Source organism: Myodes glareolus, chromosome 22 (assembly GCF_982192425.1).
Source record: "Myodes glareolus chromosome 22, mMyoGla1.1, whole genome shotgun sequence".
Taxonomy (NCBI): Eukaryota; Metazoa; Chordata; class Mammalia; order Rodentia; family Cricetidae; genus Myodes; species Myodes glareolus.
This window is the reverse complement of record NC_142047.1, coordinates 16,711,840-16,731,273: the sequence shown is the minus strand read 5'-3', so window position 1 is coordinate 16,731,273 and position 19,434 is coordinate 16,711,840. Positions and strand designations below refer to the sequence as shown.

The 19,434-nt window shown below is 52.4% G+C and overlaps 1 protein-coding gene across 9 annotated transcripts in view; it reads left to right on the top strand.

Moving 5' to 3' along the window:
- The window catches only part of Znf423 (zinc finger protein 423), a 298,629-nt gene extending 279,808 nt beyond the window's left edge, over window positions 1–18,821 (top strand). For all 9 annotated transcript variants that reach the window (XM_085682055.2, XM_087900177.1, XM_048428569.3 and 6 more), the window contains one exon: window positions 18,131–18,821. In XM_085682055.2, coding sequence (XP_085538181.2) covers window positions 18,131–18,160 — 30 coding nt within the window. In that variant the 3' untranslated portion in view covers window positions 18,161–18,821. The remainder of the gene's footprint in view (window positions 1–18,130) is intronic.
- The last annotated feature ends 613 nt before the right edge of the window (window positions 18,822–19,434 follow it).

The following is a 19,434-nucleotide window of genomic DNA, read 5'->3' as shown; positions in this document are numbered from 1 at the left end:
TGGCACATGGTGGGCACAGGAAGGAGCATGTGGTCCATGATCTGACCATTGCTTTCTGCAGTTGCCTTTCAGGCAATTTGAGGATGCATGGGTTTGTAAGGTCCCTTCCCCCTTGGAGTTTTATTTTCTGAGCTGGAACAAAGCAAGACTCTGAGAACTTCCATATGAGGCAACCTTGCTGGCCTGGCTGCTGTGTGCAGCTGACAGCCATGTTGGGGCCTGGAGAGAAGCATTGCAATGAGAGGGGGAGGGCATGGCCCTAGGCCCCCCTGCCTCTGTTTCCTGTAACCCTGGCCTTTTTTCTGTTCAGAAGGGCAGGATGGAGATTGATTAGGGAATAAGACACTTGGAAAATGCCAGGGCTGTTGGCCTTGTGTTTTCAGCCTCAGGCCTCAGCAGATGAAGGCCTGGGGCCCTGTCGGCCCCTTGCCAGGGTAAGCCAACCTAAGGGAAGGGCGACAGACTCTGCCTGCCCAGCCCAGCTGTCTCCACATCCCCTTGGGTACCTCTGCGCCCTCTAACGGAGCATGGATAGCATGGCCTTCTGTCCTTCACCGGGATGCCTGGGCCGGTGCACTGCTACCTAGCCTACCAGGCTGGGCTCTGATGGTGGGCGTGTCCCTGAAATGGGGTGAACAGCTCTTGCTTCATTTCTGTCGTGACCCAACCCTGTTGCTAGCCATTGCGATAGCCTGTCTCAGCACAGCCTTGAGAGGGTTACTCCATCTCCGTGTACAGAAGTGGAAACTGAGGCTCTGAGAGTTTTGGGGGTTTTCTCTGAGGTCACAGTAAGTGGCAGAGCCCCCCTCCCCCGAACCAAATTGTCTTTGCCAGGGAGGCAAACAGAAACCCTCCAAAGTTTAAATAAATTGCCATTTATATGAGCTAATAGATTTAAATGAGGCCTGCAGTGCTGAACTATAAAAAGCCCTGTTGTCAGGGGACCCAGAAACTATTTTAGTAGTTGGGCCAAGCAGGTAGCACAGAGTGGCGGTAACAAGGGATGAAAAAGAAAGTGCCCCTGGGTGAGCCAGGTGGGAAAGCTGTGGGTGGGGCTGCCCTGCCGGGAGCCAGGCCTGGCAGGCTCCTGCAGACTGGAGGCCTTGCAGAGGAGCCCAGGGGTGGGTTCTGTTGAGGCGGGGCTGCAGAGAGGAGGGGATGGCTCTGGCCGTGGTGGGTCCAGTGCCGGAGACCACCTGCCTCCGAGTGCTGCTTTTCCAGCTTGCTATTCCAAAGTCATGCTCTGGCATTTCTGAGCCGGTGGGGACAGCCTGCCTGGGCACTTGCAAGTTCATGACATATGCACTCATGTGAGAGCTTGCACGTGTGCACGTACCCTCACCACACACACGTGTTTACATGGGTATTCACACACACACACACACACCTCTCCTTGGTGGACTGGGCAGGGGGAAGGACTTAAGGGCCTGCTCCATGTCCTGGCCTCTTGAAGCCCTCAGTGACAAAGCCAGGGGCTGTAGGAAGTGATTCGGAGCTGGCCCGCGGCGGCCAAGCGGCCAGCACAGCGCCGAGCGGGCCTGTTTAAAGGATTAGCTCACGCTGTTTGCTTGTGTGTGCCTAATCATGCCGCTTCCAGCGAAATGATTACAATTGATTAAAAGCAGAGCTGGTGCTCTAACAAGCAACCCGGAGCAGTCTGATGGCGAGAGCCCGGTCCTGCCAGGCTGGATCCTGGTGCCCAGCCAGGGGGAGGCGTCTGTGAGCCAGGGGTGTGGTCTGAGTTCTGCTGGGACTCTTCTTGCCCAGTCCCCTCCCCCATGTTCGTTACTCATTTATCACACACTCACAACCTGGTGACAGTTCAGTGGCCTCAGATGAAGCTGGGACACAGACAGGGACCTCATCCACCCAGGTAACATTCTGTGGGAGATACAGGAAGCCAGTAAAATCATGAGTTGTGTTGTGATGGAGGTAGTGTAGAGGCGTGCGCGTGCGCATGTGTACAGGAAAAGTTAACGCTGAACAATTGGATTTGGTGGTCAAGAAAGGCTAGCATTTCATCCAAGGCCTGAAGTCGAGAAAGCCGGTGTGAGGCATCTGCCCATCTTCCCAATGGAACATCCTTCCTTTCTTCTGCTTCAACCCTGCCTAAGTGGCCCCATCTCTGGGATGCTCTCCTCCATCTTCCCTCTGACTTTTTAAGTCCTTGTTTTAGCTCTAGATTCTTTTTACCAATACGAGTTAGAAATAGCAGGTATGTTCCCGATTTCCCGTGCAAATGTGAGATTTCGGAGGATAACGACTTCTGCTATCCACCACTCACCCGTCCAGCCAGCCACCCTCTCTCCATCCCTTCATCCATCCACCTACCCATACACTTACCCACCCACTACACACCCACCTAGCCATTCATTCGTTGACAGATCCATCCATCCACCCACCCTCCCTCCATCTACCCACCCATCCATCCATTCATCCATCCATCCATCCATCCATCTATCAGCCACCCACCCATCCATCCATCCATCCTTCCATCCATCCATCCATCCATCCACCCACCCTCCCTCCATCTACCCATCCATCCATCCATCCATCCATCCATCCACCCACCCACCCATCCATCCAGCCAGCCAGCCAGCCAGCCACCCACCCACCCACCCATCCATCCATCCATCCACCCAGCCACCCACCCATCCATCCATCCATCCTTCCATCCATCCATCCATCCACCCACCCTCCCTCCATCTACCCATCCATCCATCCATCCATCCATCCATCCATCCATCCACCCACCCATCCATCCATCCATCCATCCAGCCAGCCAGCCACCCACCCACCCACCCATCCATCCATCCACCCAGCCACCCACCCATCCATCCATCCATCCTTCCATCCACCCAGCCACCTACCTACCCATCTCCCTACCCATCTCCTCTACATCCATTCATCAACTCATCTTATCCACCTATCACACACTCATTTATTCACCTACTGTCCATCCGCCAGTCCATCTACCCACCCACCCACCCACTCACCAGCCTGTCTACCCACCCACCACATACTTATCCACCCCTCACCCATCCATCCACAGATCCCTCCTTCCGTCCATCCATGCACCTCACTGGACCACTCATTCACCTATACACCCCCCGTCCACCTGCACGACCCTCCATCATCTTCTCATCCCTCCCTTCCTTTTCCCACCGTATATTTTGCTATAGGTTTTGAACACTTGAAAAGTAGGAAGGAGAGCACAAGCAGAAAAAGAACAAACAAACAAAAAGGAAAGAAAAAAAAAAAGAAAGGAAGGCTACGGCCTGCAGAGGCAGAGCCCACTCTCAGAGCCCCTGGACTTGATAAGATGGGTAACGGAGGAGCCGCTTTCCTTGCTTCTTTGCGCTGCTGCTGCCAGATCCAGCCAGATAATTATAACTAATAATAATTAAAAAGTAGAAGTGCTGTAGGCATGTGCTTAGCATTTGACTCGTTAGCTGCACTTTCTCTGACTAGCATGCCTTCTTCTGTTCTGCTTTAAAAATGGCCTGGCCCAGGGCACCTCACCAGTGGAGGGAGAGTGGAGTTTGGCCTTGGGGAGACTGGGTTGGGGACATCCCAGTGACTCCTGGGAGTTTGAATCTGTTGCTAGCCCTGGAGTTGGTCACTCATGAGGCCAGGAGTCCCGGGGTCTGAGGGCCAAGCTGGCTGCTGGGCTCCTGGAGCCACTCTTCTCTGAGGCTTCACAGGCATGTCACCGCCCTGGGTACAGTCGCCACCTCTGACCTAAGGGGCTCTTCCTTCTGCCTGGGTTTTCTTCTCAGGGGTCTCTACCTTTTCAAAAGCCAGTACTCTTGTGATTAGTAGTACTAGTGACTTGCCAGGGAGGTTGCTGTGCTCCCATTAGGGCAGCAAGAACCCAGCACAGCTCACATCTGCCCACCCTTGTAGCCCAGGCTGTCTTTGAATCCCAGCCCTGCTACCAAGCAGCTGTGTGATCCCGGAGCCTCAGGAGCCCAGAGATTAGAGTTTCTTCCCCGTGGAGTTTGGATGGTCTGAAGGTACTGTTGCCTCCAGCACCAAGTCCACAGGCATTGGCCAGTGTCACCACTGTCAGCATCGTCCCAACCATGGTCTGGGTGCTGAGAACTTCTTAATTCAGGCAGTCAGTGGTACACGCATGTGCTCAGTGTGACCACACTGTTCGATGAGCATCTACTATGTGCCACGTGTGTGTGTGTGTGTGTGTGTGTGTGTGTGTGTGTGTGTGTGTGTACAGGCATCAGAGACACACAAAGGCCCATAGTTGTGCACTTGCTGCACAGAGGACACAGTGCACTTGTAGGTTTGGGCCTTTCCTGCTTGCTTGCTGAGTGAAGCATGCTCGACCACACAGGATTGCCCCACCGCATCAGCCCCATCAGACAAACCTCTCAGCTCTAATCTAAAAAGACGACATCGAAAATTTTATATTACTTTTGTGAGTGCTCTAGAATTTCAGTATTTTTGTGAGCCAACATGATGTCACAAGTATAAAATTCCACACCACAATACCATGTTTTAGGCAGAAAATTACTTTAAATTTAGGTAACATTTCCTTCACTATATATACAAAATACGAATGAATTTTGTGTGTAGACTTGAGTCCCATCTACGAGGTATGCATTATACATATGCAGATACTTCAAATTTAAAAAAAAAAAACTTCAAAATGTGAAGTGTTTCTTGTGTCAAGCATTTTGAATAAAAGATCTTCAAAAGCCCAAAATAAATTGATCAGTTTAGTCAATCAATAATCAAGCAATTGAAGTCTCACAGGACTCTGCAGGACACCTTGGGCCTAGACCCTGTCTCTGCATACTGTAGGTTTACCACTTGCTTTGCTTAGCCAGTGTCCAATGTCCATGGGTACAAGGCCTCTCTGTCCACAGTAGAGTGTCACCTCATCACTGACCACAGTTACCATCACTGGGGGTCAGCTACATGTCCTGAGGAACCATGTGTGGCAATATTGGGGTCTCTATGCAGAGGAACACCAATCACATCTTTAGGGACCCTAGGGCATGGGTCTATGTCTATAACCTAGTGGTGTGTGTATTGGCTGGTATTCTAAGGCTAGCCCCTTCCGAGGGCCAGCCCCTTCCCAGGGTTGCTCTCTGGGCCTCCTTGTCAGAGAGTTCACTCTAAGACTGTGTGAAGTGAGGTAGAGCCCTCGGGATGCTGGGATAGATGGCAGCCTTGTTTCTCATGAAGGTTATAAGGGTGAGGCCAAAGCCAAGCGTCATCACTGGGGCATGAGACTTCAGCTGCTCCAGCAGTCCTGGGTGTGTAAGGACTTGTGACAGTCACAGAGAGGGAGTGGAAGAGTCGCTGGAGCCTGTGACCGGCTCTGCTGAGATGTCTTCTGGGCCCCAGGATTTGGTCCAGCTGAACAATGAACCGTAATGAGGCCCATGTGGGGACTGGGGGCCTCCCCAGAGGCTCAGCTTTGAGATGAGATGGCATTTAGAGTGGGTCTCGGGCTGCCTGTTGGAGCCTGCCGTTCATGCCTGGGGGCTGGGGCCAACCAACTTTCTGGGGGCACCATGCCATCGTGACAGATGGGCATGGGGGACTGCCAGGAGCCTTGAGCCTGGGACCATTGTGTATGTTTCGAGCCTAGCCCCTTGCCGGCGCCGTTTTAGGCAGAACCAAATGCCTTCAGTTTCTTAGTAACAGTGACAGTACCAGTGGCAGTGGGTGACATGTCGCTTCAGTGCTCACAGAGAGTCGCACACTACAAAGCTTTGCGTCACGTGGATAGAGACAGGGTATTTAGTATACAGGAAGGACACAGGCAGGACACAGTTGTGAGGCTCTGACGCTTCTGGTCACTGGGACCTGGGGTACTGAGATCCAGATCCCAGGGGGACATGATACGGGGGGGGCATTACTGGGGAGAGAATTAGTGGTTAGTGTTGCCGCCTCACTTTCTCTCTGTCGAGATAGGCTGCTGCTATGTAGCCAAGGTACACTACCAACTTTCTTCTTCCCGCCTCGGCCTCCTGAGTGCTGGGCTCTCTACTTTTGATGGGTCACAATCAAGGACACCAGTGAGGTGATGCCACGGCATACCCTTGTCAGTGGCAGAGTTGAGCTGGCAGTCCTGATGGCATGAGAAATAGTAAGGATATCAGAAACACCCCACGTCATGCCCAGTGGAGACTCTTCAGCCACCGCCTTGGTGCTGCCAGCGGAAGGCTGAGACGTGGATGAGCGGCAGTGGAGACAGAAACCTAGGCAGCCTGGCTCCTAGGCTGGTGTGCATTACTGCAGTATGCTGGATAGACTTCGTGTGCTTAGGCCACTCCTACACAAACCACCTCTTCTTGGGAGTGTGGCTGGCCACTTCCTGCTAGGAGTGTGGTAGGGGCCCTGGCCCCCATTGACGAGTCTGCTGGAGACCGGGGTGGCTCTTGGTGGAAGCTTAGATTGTTCTCTTTGGTGCAGCAGGAACAATTACTAATGACATTTAGAAAGAAATTAATGATGAGAAATGCAAGTTGGCATTTCAGTAGCAGCAGTCAGCAGCCCCGTGAACACTCGACGGAGCGGAGGGCGGGGGCGAGGGGGGACAAGAAATTAATTTTGCTGTGTCAATAGTGAGCTGGCTGGACTCACTCTGCCACTGAAGTTTACACAGAATCAAGCTGGCTGGCCAGGGTGGGTCCAGGCCTGCGCTGGGTGACAATTTTCTTTTGCTGTGGCCTTTAGGTGGCATCCCGGGGACGGCAGGATAAGGGTACGAGAGACAGGGCCACTTTTGGCCAGCAGAAAGACTGAGGGAAAGCCTCAGTTTCTTCATCAGAGAAAAGGGAGATGCCCATGTGTGAGGAACAGCTCAGGGGCTCATATGTGATAGCCGGGACACAGACGTGTTCAAGGATGTGGAGCTGGGTTGCGTTTGGGTTCACTGTGATACATCTTAGAACAGATAGAGCACGGCACTGGTGGGAACTGCCGGGGAGGCAGAGGAGGAAGTAAGGCACTAAGTTGGTCTGGGACAGGGTGTGGGGTTCCTGGTGGGGTAGGGGAGCATCCTTATCCCGAAAACCCCCTCCGGTCTCCACTTACATAGGAGTAAGCCGTTGTCACTGTGACCATAACAGCTAACACCGCACAGAGCAGAAGGTAAACCTCCTGACCTGGAGGTTGTGGAAACGAAATAATTATTTCTGTCTTTCAAGCAGGATGGTTTCCCATAGTTAGCATCCCAGTGTTATTTTGTGTTTATCAAGTGCCAGATGTGGTCCTCAGCACTTTGGAACATTAAACGCCTAGTCCTCACTATGCCTCTATTGAGATAAGGAAGCCAAGACACACAGAGGTGGTTCACAGCCCCGAGGCCACAGAGCTGGTCAGTGCTAGCCCCAGGCCACCACCCAAGACCCTATTTTCTTCACCACACCAAACACAAAAGCTGGGTTTCTTTGCTATCTATCTATCTATCTATCTATCTATCTATCTATCTATCTATCTATCTATCTATTTTATCTGCTTTGGTATTTTGCTGTAGTTCTCCTTGGCAGCGGCCAGCTACCCCATGTAGCCCATGGCGTTCTGTGTGCTATTTCAGGGTTTGTGTGTATTTCCCCTAAACCTCCTAACGGGGCTGTGAGATAGATGCAGTTAGCCCCACCCCCTTTCAGATGTATGAGTGAGGACTTAAAAGAAATGAAGTCTTCCTAGAGCCTGGGATCACGGAAGTAGTGAGTGACCAAAGCCAGACTTGAACTCCAAAGCCACCTCCAACCTGTTCACTCATCCGGGCACTCTCTGACTCCTGCTATTCAGACTTTCACAGCCCACCCTCCCCCTCACCTGCCCACCCCTCCACCCATGAGATGTCTGTCTATCCAGCAGCTACACACATATCTACCCACCTATCAATATTGGGGTATATATGTTAACTTTTATTTACGATTTATTTTTAATGATGTATTGTATGTCTGTATCTCCATGTGGGTAGGGGCACAAGTGCAGGTGCCCAAAGCTAGAGGGGTCAGATTCTCCTGGAGCTGATGTTCTAGGTGATTATGACCCGCCCAGCAGAAGTGCTGGGAACCAAACCTGGGTCCTCTGCAAGAGCAGCGAGCGCTCTTTACAAAGGAGCCACCTCTCCAGTTCCCACGCGTACAGCTTTTTAGAGTGTCTTCCTTTTATGCTCTTTTTTTTTTTAAAATAAAAGATTAATTTATTTTAATTTTATGTGTGTATTTTCTCCCCATGTGTTGTGCATTCAGGTGTCAGGTCCCCTGAAGTAGATGGTTGTGAGCCACCACCTGGGTACTGGGAAGTGGCGCTAGGTCTCCTGCAAGAGCAGCAAATGCCTGTAACCACTGCGCCATCTCTCCAGCGCCCTCCTCGCCTCATATGCCCTTAATGTCACACTCCCCTTTGAAACTGCCTGTACGCATGCACACGTACTGCTTCGGTTCACCGAGTGGGACGGAATAAACCAGAAGACTGTAGGTTTGCCTCATGGAACCAGTGAGTTCTGCCATGTAGAAGGGAAGCTTTGGGCAGACCCACTTGGTGTTGGTAGGGCAGGTATGTGGGCAGAGACGCTATTGCCAGCTGAGCCGTAGTCTCTGGAAGCAATATCCCAGAAATAGGGAGATCACCCTGTGCCCTTCGATTTGTGGTGTGTGACTCCCTCGGGATTGGCACGGGCACACACCTACACTGTTTCAGGAGGACTGTGGCGATCGTTAGCTGTAATGGGTCTCAGCTGCAGTGTGGATCAGTGGTGCATGCCACGATTCATCACAGTAAATTAGGTCCATCTTCGAGACTTCTGCCCCTGCAGCCTGGGGGGGCTGTGGGCGAGGGGCAGAGCCGTGTGGTCGCCAGAAGCCATTTGTGGATGCTGGGCATGAGGGCAGCCACCCTCAGAATATCTGCCGGAACAGTTCTTTGTTGGCAGGGAGAATTTTCCAGAAAATTGGAAGATGCAACAAAGTCTTCTTTTTAGCGGGAATTTGGAAGAAGGCAGAAATAGATCTGGATCAAAGTTTTCATGTATCATTTACAAAACCTAAAAGCACCTGTGCAGTTCAGGGACCTGAACATACGTGTTCAGTATAATTAGTGACCGTGTGACCTAGATTTTCCAGGACAGCCCTCATTTTCAGGTCTTACATCCCACTACTGGCTAGTTGCCCTGGTTTTTTGGTTTGTGAGGAAGGATGATTCTGTGTGGACATAGTAAAAACCTGCCAAGGGTGGGAAACAGGCCAAGAGGAAACGGTCCTCCCCCTCTAGGTCGTTCCTATGTTTTTTAAACTGGGTGGCCGTTTGCTTGTATGCTTGTCTCTTGTTTCCTTTCTCTTGTCTCTAGTACCAGGAAAATGCAGACACCTCCTTCAGCAGCAGGTCCATGTCCCCTGGAATAGGACTTTTGTCAGTGGGCCTTGGGTCTCGCGGGGTTCTGTGCCCATGGTTTCCGGGCTCAGAGAGCCACATCACTGATACACGACGGTCAGTTCTGCTGTTGTGGAGGAAAGTCTTCTGCAGCGTGATCATGGAGATTCCTTTCAGGCAGTGCTGGCAACTGCTGACAGGGATCGTGGTGTCCCTGGGTGCTGCAGCTTCAGTCCACAGCCCAGGGTGTCCCAGGCTACTCCAGTCCTGCATCCTCTGATGCAAAGATATGAGATGGCCACACAGGAATGGTCTTGGGTTTCCACCCTTGGTGAAGACTACACACCTGTCCCTTGCTTGTCCTACCTGCTCAGTTTTCAGCTGTAGTAAATTCAAGCACCACAAAACTCCATTCTGGTGTACAGCTCAGTGGCATTGAGAGGCATGCACTACCGTGCAAACTTCACCGTCTCCATCCCCAGAACTCCTTTGTCTTCCCAGCCTGAAACTCTTCCCTTTTTCTCAGCCTCTGGAAGCTGCCACATGCTGTTCTGTGAGTTGGGCTAACTCAGGACCCCAAACAAGAAGATTCCAGCTGTATGCATTTTTCTGTGACCAGCTGATTTTGCCTAGTGTAATGTCCCCTGTAACGATCCTGGCCACTTTTAAGACCACTGCCCAGCATGTTCTGGATGGGGGAGTTGCCGATTCCGTATGTGAGCTGCCAACGCTCTGCTACATGGCTTGCAGGCTGACCTCACGACAGCCGTGGAGGCAGCACCAGACAGGGCCAGTGAGCAACTGAAACCATCGCTAACTTCTGGAGCGTCCAGCAGGGAGTCCTCACAACTGGGCTCTCCAAGTCCTCCTTCAGAGCCTTGCCATGCCAAGTTCCACAACCCTACATAGCACTGGAAGCATCTGCCATGGAAGGGCATTGCCCCAAACAGCCCTGCCTTAGGAGCAGAGGCCTTGGGTCAGACTCAGCTGAGACATGTGGTTGGCCTACGTCATGCTGCTTTTTAACATAGAGGAGCCTTAGAGTTAAAAAAAAAAAAAACACCTCTCATTTCCAAATTTCTGACAAAGCCTGCAGATGTGGCCTTACTGGCCTAAGTTTCCCCACAGTGGCCTCATGTGGGGCTGAGCTATGCATCGTTCTTACCCAGCTCAAGCTCTTGAGGCTGACACAGACCCACTGGCCCCATTGCTTTGCTGCCCTGAACCCTCACTCTCAGCACCACACGCCTTGCATTGGAGGCCTCCTGCAGAGCCCGGTCACTGTGACCGGAACAGCTCTTCTAGGATCTATCCCTTTCTGTCTTAGCATCAGCGCTTCCTGAGTTTAGTCCCCCCAACTACCTCTAGGTTACTTAGGCTGTGCCTGTGTACCCCATGTTTGCGTCTACCCCATGGCACACGTATACTTGGACTTCAGTTAGTGGCAGGTTAGCCTCCGGCTTACTCTTGGTCCTCACATCTCCTGCAGGGTATATGGTTCCTGTCTAGGGCTCCCGTTAACTTACAAGGTATATTGTTCTTGATTTGGGGCTTAGGTTCTTCAGCACAATCAGTGGCAGGTCTGGTCTGAGAAGCCCCTGGCTCGCCCTTGGTCCCCACCTCTTTCCATGACATAGCACTTTTTCCCTGGCTTGACTTTGTAACAGACAGGCTTGCTTCGTGCCTGCCCTGAGGAATCAGCTTTTAGGAATCTGATCTTGGGCCTTTTGCGAGAAGGGACCCAAGGCCCAGTTCGTATCTGAGAGCTGTCAGCTAGAGTCAAAAGCAGGCTGGTGCGCTCAAAGTGAGCCAGTGCAGTAGCCTGCTCAAGAGGGACTAGTGTGCACACATACAAGTGAATCTGCTACGCAAATGCACATCTTTGGAGAAACAGTTGCTAAGTTTCTTCAAGGCTTCGGTCTAATGTGCACCTTATTGCCTCACAGGGGCAGATCTGTAAGCAGTCCTGGGAGTATTACACACACATACACTCACACACACTCACACACACCCTGTTTGTGACTGGTTTCCCTTGCTTGGCTGTCATGATTCTCACCCTCCACACCAAGCACATAGACCAACTGAACTGGGCTCATTCACTTGTGAGGTGTGTTCCCCTGAGGCTGCGGGTCCCCAAGCAATTAAATAGTTGTCACCTATGGAACTGGTTAGAGAGTAGGCTACCTGCCTTTTGTGTCCTGGGAACAGGCGAGGGGTTGGAGGAGGAGGGAGTGTACAGGAACTAAAACTTGGCCAGCCCCTGGGAGAATCCACTAGCCAAATACGTCTGGATCAGAGAGCTTCCTCCTGTTCTCAAGGAATTTCTTGGGTCCCTGAATCTGCTCTGTCTCTTGAATGCCCCCCAAAGCTACATCTTGTTCCCTGAAAGCTGGGCTCTTAACTCCAGACCTGTCACAGGCTGAGCTTAGTTTTGCAGCTCACTTGCTACTGTTCTGGAGAGGCAGATGCCAGGCTCCTCCTTGTTGCTGATTGGGCAGCAGGAACAATCAAAGTGTCCCCATGTATGGAGGGTCTCCCATGCTTTCTCTACCTTACAGGTCACTCTGGGGCTTTGTCCCAGGCCATTTGGGCCACCAGCCTCCCTCAGATGCCAAAGGTAAATTTCACCTGAACAGCAGCAAACGTCTGTGACCTGGGGATGAATGGGTGACGAGAGGCCTCCTGGGGGAAGTTGGGTACAAGTATAACAAGGCCAGCCCCACTCCCCAGGGAGCAGCGTGTCACCGGCAGGCATTTATGGGGAGCCCCAGCCATCACTCACTCCTAATTTTAATGACGTGCATTAGCTAAATTGTGTTGTGAGTATTCATTCGGCGCTGTTTATGGGGTGCTCTCGAGTGTGCGCACCGTTTGTCAGAAGTGCAAACTAGCGAACATACGAGCCTTTAAGACAGGCCATCTGTTCGTCTTAGACCCTTGGACGATTGTCAAGCACTGCTAAAAATTAGTGCTCACAAGCAGAGAGGGGCTGCCCAGGTGATGCACAGCAGAGAGGGGAGCAGAGCTGCCTGGGTCTGCACCCTCCCCAAAGGGAAAGGCAAGTGACACTGTGTGCTGGGGGAGCCATGAGAGGGCGCGGAGGGACACCGCCTCTGCCGAGACACCTTTTGGGTGGAGGCATGAGCTTTCCTTTGCCTTGCGTCATGTAACTCCACAGCTCAGATACTTTCGATGGCTCCCAGTGGCCCAGATTTAAGGGCAAGCTGCCTCGTCTGGCATCACGGAGCCTCATCAATAAGGCCCCTGCCTTCCTTTGGAGGCTCGTCTCCATAGCACATACCCTGTGCTTCTGCCAAGCTGAATTATTCATTGTTCCCCCAGCATATGCTGCACTTTTCACATCTCACAGGCAGAGCGGTGCCACGCAGAGGGGGGTTACACAGACGCTGGGTGGGTGCGCATCCTGCACTGGCATTGCCGACCCTGGGATCCAAGGCACCCTGCACCTCATGTCCTGCTCGGCAGGGATAAAGATAGTCCTTGCTTCGCGGGGCTGCTGAGGGCTCAGATGTTGCAGAAGTGTGTGGTGTCTGACTGGCAGAGCCAGGCACTGAGCCTCGGTCGTTGTGAGTCACCGTCTTTATCAGTGTTACACCTCCACAATGCTTGTGTGTTTATCCTGCTTGGCAAAGTGCTCCTTTATTCTCTGTCTCTCTCTGTGTCTCTGTCTATCTGTCTGTTTCTCTCTCTCTCTCTCTCTCTCTCTCTCACACACACACACACACACACACACACACACACACACACTCATGCAAACCCTAGCTCAAGCCGTCCTTCAAGGGCAGCTGAAAGGCTTCTCCGGAGTGGGTCCCCATCAGAAGCCCTGTCTCCCTGCTGCTTTCCATGCAGTTCTGCAGCTGGAAACTTGGCAGAGGCTGGCCTATGGCCCCTCTCCTCCTCTGCTGTCCACTGCCCGAGGCCAGGCTCCTTGACTATGAAATGGGCATGTAATGAATGGTGCCCTACAGCAGCCCTGCTCAGCCAAGCCGGCTAAGGCATCTGTCTTTCTCTGAAAATGGAATCTTTCAGGCTAAGGCCCATCCTAGCCCTTGGTCCCTGATCTTGTGGGTGGCGTGTGGTGGTGGTGGGGGAGCAGCTGTAAAACCAGGTCCACAAGGGCTTCTCCTAGCTGCAGCCAGCCAGGGACTGGCATGGAGACAGGATGAGGAGAAACAGCCTCTTCTGGACTGGGAACCTGAGGAAGTGAAGTGGCTTTGAGAAGAAGGTCCTGCAGGTTGGGCAGGGAGAGTGCAGGTGTGGACATAATGGTGGGTGGGAGTCATGCAGGCTGGACAGAAAGCGTGAGTGGTGGGGCTGGTTTGCATGGAGAGTAAGTGTGTCTCTGCACCAGCTTGGCTGGGTCTTCGGGAATGAATCCCCTTTTCCCTGCCTCCTTAGGATCTTTGATGTCTGTGAGTCCAGACTCCTATTCCAACCACGGGAGAGTTCTCACAAGGGAGGGGCAAGATGTCTCCATCTGTGCATGTTCAGTGCACAGCCTGGGACCTGACAGTCAGGGCCTCAGTGAATGTCTGTGAAATGGATGGATGGATGGATGCTGGTATGTGCCTCTCCCTCTACCATAGTATCTCCCAGGGGTTCTCCTCGGTACCAGATCACCCACTCTACTGCAAAAAGGGGGCAGCAAGTATCCAGCCAGGCCTGATGAAAAGGGACCAGTGACACCTGCTGTCCTGAGGGCAGGGCCATGCAAGGCATTCCTGAGAGCAGTTAGCTTGTAGCTCCAGCTGTTACTGGTTGGGAAGGGATCCTAGCAGGGAGCAATCAGTCCTTCTGTCCCAGGCACTTATCTGTGGGTAGATTCATGATCATCATCATTTTTGGAGTCACCCTGGCATCGCAGAAAGGGGCGACTCAAACCTTGCAGTGAAAGAATTTGCTACAGGGTCACATGGTTGACAAGTGACTGCTAACACTGAACGCAGTAGCTCTTTTAGTCACTAAGGTATTTAACAGGTCACTAAAGCTGCCTGTCTGTCCTGTGGTCACCTGGGAGGGTGACTAATGTCAGTGGGGCATTTGGGACGAGCCAGGCAAGGTGCTAGGACTTAGTAGGTAGGTGACGGCTATCAAAGCAGCCAGCAAGCAAGTAGGGTGGCTTTATTTGGGACACCAAGAGTGGTGTACAGGACTGAGGGGTCTCTTCGGCCCACATCTGGGCCTCCAGGGCAGGAGGAATCACATCGTTTCATACAATCAGACATCAACGTACTGAAATACTCATCCCCTCAAGCATGACGCTGGTGGGCAGGCCAGTTAACAGAACCTGAAACCCAGACCTAGAGCTGTGACCTGTGGATCCAGACCACAAAATCATGGGCCGAGGAGGTGGGTGGAGCTCTGATTCCGTGCCCAGAGTTGGACTTCACGTGACCTTCTAGCACATTCCATGTGCTTTGGGGTGTGAGAACAGCCCTTCCACCTGGCTTCACGCACAACTCACTGCTCCTGTGCCCAGCGTGTACCCAGCACAAACCCAACAAGCAGTTAGTGATTGTCACTCAACAGAAGGGCAGTCAAGATTCTATGGGTGAAGAACTACCACAAAGGATAGTCCCTTCAGCCTGGGCCAAGCAGACACCAGTGGTGTACATCAGGAGGAGGCCCTGAGTCAGGGTATCACAGAAACTGCATCCGTGAGTGCAGGAGCGTTGCCCAGTGGATGGTGGGCAGCCGAGCGCCTTCCCTGTGCCTCCGCTTTATTTTCCTCACCTGCTTTTCTGCCCCACACCTGTGTCTCCCTGGCAGGCACTGAGGCCTGCAGGTGCCAGGCTTCCTGGCCAGGCTCATCTCAGGCTTTGGCCAGCCCACTGCCAGCCTTTATGGTTCTGGGGAGTGCTCAACTGTGAGATCGGAAGCGTCTTTTAAAAACTGGTTGTTTTGTTGTTGTTTGTTTGTTTTCCTTCTCTAAAGGAGACTCAGCTTGGCATAAGCGTAACTAGAGAAAAAGACGGGAGCTAGAAGGGTCTCAGAAGAGCCATGAGATTGGAGGAAGCCATCAGAAGCGTTGACGCAGTGGCTGTTCTGGGAAAAGAGCGGCCACAGATATGCCCTTCAAGGTGTTTGGGGGATCTTAGTGATGGCTCTTGGACCCCTGCTGCCTTCTCAGGGACTGGTCTAGGATGAAACCCTCCTTGGATGAGCACTCAGCTCCATGAACAGCCTCTCTAAAGTACACACACACACACACACACACACTGTGATCTTGACCCTCTCCTGGACTACTGTTGGCACCATTAATTCTGTGTTTGTCAGGCCTGCATCAGACCCCGTTAGGGATGCTGGAGTCTCCCCTGCTGGTAGCCGTCTCTGTTTTCAGCCCAGAGCAGGACCTCTAGCAGGTCCTTAATGACACAAGCTGAATACACTCTGGTGCCAGTCACCTTCAGAGCATCGAGTCTGACATTTCCTTCCGCTGTGACATCCTGGACGTCTGTTGGGAAAGTAAAACTTTAGGAAGGTATTTTTTTTACTTGTCTGCCTTTTGGAGGAAGTTCCTTTATGAGCCTAACCTAAAACACATGCACTATTGCTCCTAAAGAGAGAAGGCTCTAAGAAGTGTTCTTTATCCTCAGTTTCCTAGCCAGTGGTCCAAGACAAGGCTTTCCACCTCTAGAGATTGCCAGTGTGTCATGTGGCCTTGTTCCGGCATCCTTACAAGAGGCTGCCTCATTATCCCTAGGTTCCCAGGAACTCCTCCCAAGATGGAGGTGAGCGGCCCTCCAGGGTCTTGACTGGCTTCCTGTTGTCTTTGGCAATGGTTCACACACACGAGAACTCACTGCTTGCTCTCCAGTCCACTTTCACACCATCTCTCCACCCAGGTGTTGGTAGCACCCTCCGCCTGTGTTGTTCTCTTGTTCCCAGGCAGCTGTGCCTGCCATGCTTCCCCTGGGCATTGGGGAACCCAGCATGTCCAGCCCTGGGCCAGAGGCTATTGTCCTGCCTGTGACTCAGTGGGGACAACCAGGCCTAAGTACAAGAAGTAGACCCGTGTGGGTGCTGGGCAGACCCGTGCTGGGCAGGTGGATCCCAGGGATACACCTGGGCTGAAGCAATCTGAGCAGAGCCCTGGAGGAAGCCTGCTTCAGAGGACAACTGGGGGAAGTATTAAGGCAGCCGAGGTCCAGAGTTACAAGGAAGCCAGATTCTGTGCATAGGATGCTTCCAGTTCCACATGGTTGGTTGCTTTCATAGGGCTGAAGGATGGGGTTCCCATGGAAACCACCTGGACCCCATCTTCGGCTCAAACAATCTGCCTTGGACCTTGGACCATTTGAGGTGCGAAGTCATGCTGGCTGTCTGGGCTTTAGTCTGCAGCAGGGTGCTGGGGCGAGCTGTGGGTAATCAGAGGGTTGATCTACCTACTGGGTGCAGGTCCCTAGATTCTAGTGGCCTGGATCAGCCCTTCCTGGATCCTAGAAGGTTGAAGTGGACTGGTACTTTTGTCTACTTGAGCCTCACTTGAGAATCGAAAGCAATGTGCCTGTGTCGGTTTGTGGCCTGAGCGCCTACCGAAGAACCTATCCTGGAGAGTAGCTGTGGTCCCATCTCCATCCTAGGTTCTCAGACCTCTAGGAAAAAAATCTGGTTGTCCTCTGGTCTTTCTGGAAGCGAGACCTGAAGTCCAGGAAAAAGTCGCGGCGTCTCTCCTGCCCCCTGGTGGTTAGTGGTAGAGATGCAGGCCGCTGCTTTCAACTGGCGACTGGGTCTCCTTGGGCACCGAGGCTGGGAGGCCGAGGCATTCTAAAAAGCCTGCAATGGAGATCAGCTGTATGTAGCCTTGCGGGTCTGCCCCTGGAGGATGTTGCTTCCTATCTTCAAGTGTCTTGAGGTGGACCGCTGCCTGAAGCTGGGACGATAATAGTCTAAATTGGCACTACCCTTGGCAGAAAAGAAATAAAAAGACCAGGTTTCAGAAGCCAAAATCCAGCCCCAGGCTGCTGGCCGTGGTGGAAACAGACCCCACACTGCCTGCCCTGTCCGCCCGGGCTGGAGGAAGGATTGCGCGGGCTGCGGAGAGAAGGAAGTGTTTGGCCACAAGGTCCCACCTGGGCCCTGGCTTCCCATGCCCAAGCGGCCAAAGCGCACCATCTCTTTCTCACGTGACCACACTGACAGGGCCCTGGGAGCTCAGCTTCTGGCTCTTCCCAGCACCCTCCCTGCTGGGTGACCTGTTCCCTGCCTGGGCCACGGGCGTCGCCCACCCACTGCCTTGGCGCGTCTGCGCTCGCTCGGGTGCCTCTGGGCGGCCGCGCTGCTCTGCACATCTGTGGTTTCCTCCTGCGTGGCTCAGAACAGTGAGCAAGGGGACCGAGATGGGATGCGGGGGGCAGCCTGCAGGCCGTCAGAGTTTCCTCCTCGCCATTGGAGGGAAAGGGAGGTGGTGCTCATTATTGCCACCTCCCCGGCTGTTCCTTCTCTCTTCACGTAGCCCACCCCCTAGGTGCGACCCGAATGGTCTAAAATAAATAAATAAATAAATAAATAAAAAAATAAAAACAATTTACAGGGAACCCAGGTTGGCAGCAACAGGAACCGATCCCCAAGCTCGGATCTACGTGGCGCCTTGGCAGCTGCGTCCCCCGAGCACTTTTTTGCTTTCGCATTTTGTTTTGTAATGATCGAGCCGCTTTCTGCAGCTCTCGGCGTCCATGCCCCGGGTGGGAGGGGACAGGCATGCTCGCCATTCTTTCGCCCTCATGCGTGTCTCCTTTCTTCGCCTTTGCAGAACCACACGATGAGCCAGCACGCACAGTGAGGGACCTCGCGACAGGACACCTCTCCGCAGAAGGCTTGCCGGAGACGCCGTGGGGAGGGCCATTTGAACATTACATCCAATCAAAGTGTCATTTGCAACCCAGATGTAAAACTCTAATGATTTGGCCATGAGGCGCTGCTATTATAAGCAGCTGGAAATGAATATTAATGGCAGAGATTAAAAGTATTCCATGCTCAGTGTTTTTTATTGTCCTGCTACAGCTAGTGTGCTTTTAGAGTTTTCGCCGCAGAGTACATTTCTAGTGTTAGAGAAACCTGCTTTTTGAGGCTATTGTCCTTTGTTCCTTCATGTATTATATTGATAGTTTTTAAAAAAAGGATTAGTGTGATTTCTTTCTTTGCTTCTTTTTTTTTCTTTCTTGTTTTTCTTTCTCCCCCTTCGGTTAACTACTTTTTAATTGCAATTCTAGGTAATTGTGCATCGTGATGTGATTGCTTGGCTATTGTCTGAATATTTCCTTTTAATTTTTTAATTAAAGACTAATGCTTTGATTGGATTTGCCAGTTCACCGGACAGTGATTAAAACTCTGTAATGAATATAATCGGTTTCCGTGCAACTGGATGGTCTGCTTTTAAATGTGACTTGATCTGACTGCAGTAACTAGTTCAGCTCAATAAAGGGAATCCATGCGATCAGCAACACTGCCTGGTTCTCTCCTCTTCAACCCCAGGCCAAAGGGGCTGGCAGGAGGTGTGTCTCTGGGAAGTTCCCATGGGCTCACACAGACCCCTGGGGATGCCATACAATAGACTCACAGAAAGAAGCGCCATAGACAAACTCTTGAAGGCCGGATGAGCTGCAGGGGTCACTGAAAGAAAGAATCCACAGATCAAGTATTCTGCTCCTGTCATTTCTGGATCAGGAAACTGAGGCTCAGGAGCCATGGGGGACATTTCATTGCCCCTGTCACACGTCAATGACTGACTCTCGTCCATTGCCGCTGCTTTACCGGGATGGGGGCAGGCTGGTGTTTAGCCCTCACGGTACCAGGGCAGCAGAAAACCCCTGGGTTCTACTTTGGGCTAAGGCATAGGATGTGAGGGGAGGGAACAGCGGCTACCCAGCCGTGGGAGGTCAAGGGTTGGTGGCTAGCAGGTCCCCAACTGAGACCCGTTACCCGGGTCAGGACTAAACCCCGGCAAGGAAGTGATCCAATTGCAGAATTCCAGAAGACAGTGTTCAAGGGCTACCCACGCACATAAGCCCGGAGAAGGTGGTGCAAGCCCCTAGCTTTTCACAGGCCTAATGACCC